This window comes from Lipotes vexillifer, unplaced genomic scaffold (genome assembly GCF_000442215.2).
Source record: "Lipotes vexillifer unplaced genomic scaffold, Lipotes_vexillifer_v1.1 scaffold20, whole genome shotgun sequence".
NCBI classification, from domain to species: domain Eukaryota; kingdom Metazoa; phylum Chordata; class Mammalia; order Artiodactyla; family Lipotidae; genus Lipotes; species Lipotes vexillifer.
This window is the reverse complement of record NW_006791528.1, coordinates 246351-252781: the sequence shown is the minus strand read 5'-3', so window position 1 is coordinate 252781 and position 6431 is coordinate 246351. Positions and strand designations below refer to the sequence as shown.

General features: G+C 55.3%; 1 protein-coding gene across 1 annotated transcript in view; it reads right to left on the bottom strand.

Annotated features, from left to right (window-relative positions):
• Nucleotides 1-6431, bottom strand: part of ARHGEF4 (Rho guanine nucleotide exchange factor 4) — a 117563-nt gene that overhangs the window by 7906 nt on the left and 103226 nt on the right. The window contains exon 4 of the mRNA XM_007464449.1: nucleotides 322-501. Within this exon, the coding sequence (XP_007464511.1) occupies nucleotides 322-501 (180 nt within the window). The remainder of the gene's footprint in view (nucleotides 1-321; nucleotides 502-6431) is intronic.

Here is a 6431-nt window from a genome sequence, read left to right as displayed (position 1 = left end):
CAACACCCCCCCCCCCCCCCGCGCCCGGAGGGGACCACTTTTCTGACCCGTTCTTCACTGGCCGCTGAGGGCTCCTGGAGGGAGGGGCAGGGGCAGGGTTGCAGTTGGTGGTGGCGCAGGAGGAAGGCTGTGTCTCGATTCCCAGGCTGGGCTTCCCGACACCCACCGGCCCACCAAGCCCCCAACCTGCAGTCCCAGCGCAGCTATGAGTGGGAGGTCCACACACAGCACCCCAGACCCCAGAGCAGTTTCAGGCTTGCACTGCTGAGCAGAGCCAGCTGCCTCTTTACGGGGCTAGGAGAAGCTCGGGCCAGTGCGTACCCGCACAAAGCTTGCTGGAAACCAGCCCTCGCCGTCAGCGACCCGGCCCCACCACCACTCTCTGTTGGTGGCATCCATTACTTCGATGACGTCCCCGGCGTTGAAGCCCAGTTCCTGGTCATCCATGGTGACATGGTCCCAGAGTGCTTCAGCACAGACCACACTGCCATCACTGATGAGCTGTGGAGAGAACCAGGGAGGGCAGGTCATGGGGGTGAGGGTGCTCCTGCCTTCTGACCCCCACCCCTGGGAAGGGGGGGATCCTGACTCGTGGTACAGAGGGGCGGACGGAGGCTCCCTCTGAGCCAGCCGCTCTTCGGGGGGCAGGGCTGTGCCCAGGACATGTCTAGACAGGCGGTGAACTTGATCCTTGATTGCTAGAATCCTGGGGAGCCACAGAATATGAGGGCGAGCGTGCTGCCTCCTCCCGCGCACAGGGCACACCTTCCTCCCGTCCCCCCTGGGCCGTGATTAAACTATTGCCTCTCAGCTTCCCCCGTGTCTCTGCTGTGCTCCGTGATGCTGGCCTGGGGCACTGCCGGCTGCATCTCTGCTTGTGCCGGCTGTCCCCTGTGGCATCGGAGGGGACCTGAGAACTGGAGAGGGAGGGGGCTTGCTCCTTCCTAGTGGCTTCTTGTGGACCTGCAGTATACCACCTGATTAGCAGCAAACACCGCTTCCCCAGGTCTGCTGGTGCCCAGCCACTGCAGTAGCTGGATCCAGTCTGCAGTGTTTTTTGAACGCCTGCAGAGCCAGTCTCGGCCCCCTCAGCACCAGCTGAGCAGCCCCCCTCCTCAGAGTTCTAGGCCTCCAGCTCACAGAATTCTCAGTTTTAATTATTGCAGTCTATTTCCTTCATTCCCCAGCTCTAGAGAGGAAGGAACATCTCGCAGTTGCCACCTCTGTCACAGAAACCTCAGGGCTGTTCCTGAGCACTTCATGACTGAGTCACCCACTTTATACCTGGCTAACAATTCTCTATATTAATTTCTCTCTCCGGAAATGACTGGCGTGGTTCCTCCCTCCCACATGGTCAGAAATCGCATTAGGAGGGATGCTCCCCTCCCAGGCAGCCCTTGTGCTCAGAGCTCCGTTTTGCACTGGGCTGACTCCTCCCTGCTCATGTAATGTGGGCTCAGTGTCTACTCCGTGAATGATGAGTGGCTCCGTGAGCTTCAGGCAGGAGGAGCAGTGGGCTGGGGGCTGCACAGGAGGTGAGGTTCGTGCCCCTCTCTACTGGGACCAGGTGTCGGCTCTGACTGTCACAGACCTGGGCTGGCTCTTTGGCTAAGCAGTCAAGGCCTTGGGGCATCACCAGGCACGGCCTCTGTGCTGTTTCCTCCTCTGAGCTGCTGCCCAGCGGGGGTCACTTGTCTCCACGGCACCCCAAAGGGACAGGGTGAGAAGCAGGGGGTGCTTGGGTACTGGAGCCCACTCAGGCTGGGCCCTTCCTCCAGGGTAAGGCCTGAGAAAGCACGTTCACAAACCACCATGAGTTTCTTCATGTTTTCTTGGATTTAAACCCGCTCGAAACCACTCTTCAGAATAATCCACAGCTTATGTGTACACCCATCCTCACGGCAGCAGCTGTTCAAGGGCTGCAGATTCCTGTGGCCCACCCAGGGACCCTGCGCAGACAGCACTGGGCTAATCCTGGGGGCTGCAGGCCTCCTCAAGAAACCACTGTACTCATCCCAGCTAAGAAGACATACTACAGGCTTGTCCTCTTCTGCAGGGAGAAACCTCCGGGCTGCAGTGCGGCCAGGATGAGACCAGAGGATTCAGGGAGGCCACGTGAGAAGAGCTGGCCAGCTGCAGCCCAGGAGCAGGCATCAGGCTGGGCGGCCCACAGCCGGCACACGGGCATAAGCAGGCTGCCATCCAGCCCTCAGAGGATCTGGCCCTAGACCAAGAGGAAGCAGAGTGGCTCAAAGGTGGTGCAGTTAAGCCAATGAGGACATGGCTGCAGGTGAACATTCCCGTACAGGGACAGTGACCAAGGGTGAGTTGGCCCATCAGGATGGAGACTATTTGGGAAGGTTTGTATGTTCTGAGTGATGAGTTACGGAGACTGGGGAGGGTTCACCCCTGGAGCTGCTTTCGTAACCTGGGGTTTGAATCTGGCAGGGAACAAAACTTCTGGTTTATTAAGCTTTGTAGTTTTGATCCTGGGGAAGTGGGTGTTCTGAGACTCCCTGTTCCGGCACGCACCTGCCAGTGCACATTCACAGGCTGGCTAATGGGATGCTACACTCTGATCTCTTGAGAACAATCTGCTAGATTGCAGGCGGATGCCGTCCATCCTCAGGTCACACGAGCTGCACGCGCTAGTCTCCAGGACAGCATGGAGGTAGTCCCCACTGCTAGAGGCCAGGCAGGGAGGAAGCACTGCAGACACACTCCACACAGCCCAGCTTCTGACCAGTTCCCTTCCCAGGTTAGTCCCACATGATATTAATCAGGTCAGGCATCTCCCCCTGTCCCCACCTTCCCTCAAATGAGCCCTGAGCAAAATCCCTGTTTGCATGGCCCAGTGCCTCTTGCCTGCCCCTGCTTTATTCCGCCAGCCTTTGCGGAGAGGTGCGGGTCCTCCGCAGGTGGTCTCCTGCTCAGCTTTGGAAAGGGCTCCAGGTGTGGGGCAAAGAGGCAGGCTTCCCAGAGAGACCAGGATTCCTTACACCTTTATGGACAAGCCCCCATACCCATCCTGACCTGTCACCTAGAAGCCCTTGATGGCAGGGGGTAGGGTAGGGTGACCTTTGTCACTTCCTTGTCCCAGCGACTTGCTGGGCACAGGGGACTTGATAGACACACAGCCATGAGCAACTCCCCTGATATCCCTGTGCCTCAGTCCCCATCAGAACCCAGAGTAACAGTGTGCTCTACCTGGGTCACCAATCTCCCGTGTAGATCCACAAATAGGAGGTGCTCAGACAAGGTACAGCTATGACATTAACCATTTATGTGACGTCACTAAGACAAGATGTAGCTCCAAGAGGTCAGAGACGCATTCTACTTTCAGGACAACCTGGAGGCTGCCAGGGCCGTTGCTGGGTGGGCTTCTGGACAGAGGCCCTTCCTGGCACTCTGTGGTGCAGCTGCACTGAAGCCAAAACTCAGGCTGGGCAGGCCCAGGGGCGAGGGTTCCAGGCTCCCTCCTGGCCTGGCAGTGGGGAGCATATGCTGGCTCTGAGGTATGGGGTGTTTATGTGGAGGCAGGTGGGGGGCTGTCCCGGACGGCGGGGGGGCAATTTCAGGACGAAGACAAGCCAGGGACAGGGTGCTGGATCCCCTTTTGTGCCTCTGAGAGTTTGACAGGGCTGGGAAAGCCAGGCTCTGCCTCAAAGCGCCCCCTGATGACCACCCATCACCCTCCCCACCCTGCTCCACCTCCTAGCTGTCTTACACACGAACGCTGGTGGAGGAGTCCACACCGACAGTCTGGGAACACGACGCAGATCCCACGGGTCCCCGCGCACGCAGCCCAGGGGTGCCCACCTGCAAGGGGCAGGGTGAGGGGCGGCCATGCCTGCAGTGGGGAGCACGCTGACTGAGACCACTTATCTAACACCTAAAGTGGGAAAAGCAACTGCAGGCAACATAAGCAGAGGAGCCCACTCATCCTCAGATATCTCTCAACCCACACAGAAAGGCATGTCCAGATCCGCTCACACGGTGGTCACATGTGCAAGGTTCCCTGACAACCAGACAGCCGCGGCCACAGCTGCATCTGCACCCTCAGTGACACAAACACACACACACACACACACACACACACACACACACACACAGGAGGAGATATATTTGGATGTAATCAAGTCTTTCTCTGGAGTGACTGACCTGCATGCTTTTAAATGATCAGACCCATCATGGTAGGTGGCAGGAGGCTTCTGAAGGAATCCTGCATTCTCCACAGGCTTGCCACCTTCTTTGACTGCCAGCATTTCAGTGCTGGAATCTGTCTCTGAAAACATTCTCTTGATTGTTTCATTTTGCCCAGGCCTGTGCAAGAGCCGAGGATCCCTGTGATGGTACCTGCCTCTGCTTTCCTCAGGAATATCAGCACGACATTGATGAGCACGAGCAGCGCCAGCACGGCGAAGACCACCACGCGCTGGGCGCCGGGGGGCAGGTTGCAGCGCAGGAGGGCGCGCAGGACGCTCCCGGGCGGCGCTGGGCGGCGCCGGGACTGCGGGGCCCTGGCCATGGCGCCCAGCCTCCCGGCTCCGCGCGCCCGGGGATCCCGCCGCGACAGGGCGGCCGCGGGGCTGTAGGAGCGCCCAGAGCGGGGGCGGAGCCGCCGCGCTCCCCAGGCCGGGGCTTCTCCCTCGCCGCGCGCGCCGCGCCCCCAAGACCCGGCCCAGCGACCCGGCCGCCAGCGGGGGCGGGGCCGGGGCCGGGCTGGCCGGCTACCGCGTGCGCCGCGTTCTGCCCGGGGCGCCTCCACCCGAGGGGTCTCCGCGGTCCTGGCTCCGCGCGGGCCGGGCGCATAGATGACCACGGTGGCGCTTGGGGTGCCGGGGGCCAGGAGTTCTGAGTCCTAACACCAAGGGCTGCCCTTGGCCCCGACAGCACAGATGAGTAAATGCGGCTCTGAAAGGTCGATTTGCTCTGTCATAAACTCGCCCAGGAATTTGAACACTGGACAGACGGGCGAATCCGTGCTGAGATGCTCCAGAAAGGCCCTGACTTAGGACCTCTCCTACTGACCTTGCCCATCAGAGCGGCATTTTGTTCCTATGGGAAAGCAGCTGGCTTCTTTAGCCGCTAACCCTCCCTCCCCAGTTTCACTGAGGTATGATTGACAAAAATTGTATATATTTAAGGCGTACGACTTGATACTTGATATACACTGTAAAATGACCACCACAATCAAGCCACTGTGGTGGCTGGATTACCATTTCCATCTCCTCACAGAGTTACCATTTTGTCTGTGTGGTGAGAACACTTTAAGAACTAACCACTCAGCAAATTTCAAGTACAATACAGTATTGTTAACAATACTCACCATCCTGTACGTGAGATCCCCAGAACTTATTCATCTTGTGTAATTAAAACTTTGTACCCTTTGACCAACATCTTCCCATTTCTCTCTCCCCCAGCCCCTGGCAGCCACTCTACTCTCAGATTCTGTGAGTTTGACTTTTAGATTACACATATAAGTGCAATCATGCAGTATTTGTCTTTCTGTGTCACTTAGCATAATGTCCTCTAGGTTCATCCACCTTGTTGCAAAGGGCAGGATTTCCTTCTTTCTTAAGGCTGAATAATATATATACCACATTTTCCTTCATCCATTCATCCGTTGACGGACACTTAGGTGTTTCCATATCTTGACTATTGGGAATAATGCTGCAGTGAACATGGGAGTGCAAATATCTCTTCAAGATCCTGATTTCCTTTCCTTTGGATATACACCCAGAAATGGGATTGCTGGAGCATATAATAGTTCTATTTTAAATTTTCTGAGGAACTTCCACACTGCTGTCCAAAGTGGTTGCACCAGTTTACATTCCCAGCAACAGTGTGTAAGGGTTTCCTTTTCCCACATCCTCACGAACACTTATCTTTTGTCTTTTTAATAATAGCCATTGTAAGGTGTGAGGTAATGTCTCATTATGGTTTTGGTTTGCCTTTCCCTGATATTTGAATGCCCAGTAACGTTGGGCATTTTCTTTTAAGAGATGTCTATTCAGGTCTCTTTGCCCATTTTTTAATTGGGTTATTACTATTATTATTTCTGGTTTGCTTTTTGGGTTCTTTTTTTTTTTCTATTGAGTTGTGAGTGCCTTAGAGATTTTGGATATTAACCCTTTATCAGATATATAGTTTGCAAATATATTTTCCCATCCCATAGGTTGCCTTTTCACTCTGTTGATGGTTTCTTTTACTGTGCAAAGCTTTTTAGTTTGATGCCATCCCACTTGTCTATTTTTGCTTTTGCTGCCTGTGCTTTTCAAATGTGTCATATACAAAAATCATGGCCCAGAACAATGCCAAGAAGCTTTTCCCCTGTTTTCTTCTAGTAGGTTAATGGTTTCGGGTCTTACATTTGAGTCTTTAATCCCATTTTGAGTTGATTTTTGAGGGTCCAATTTTATTCTTCTGCA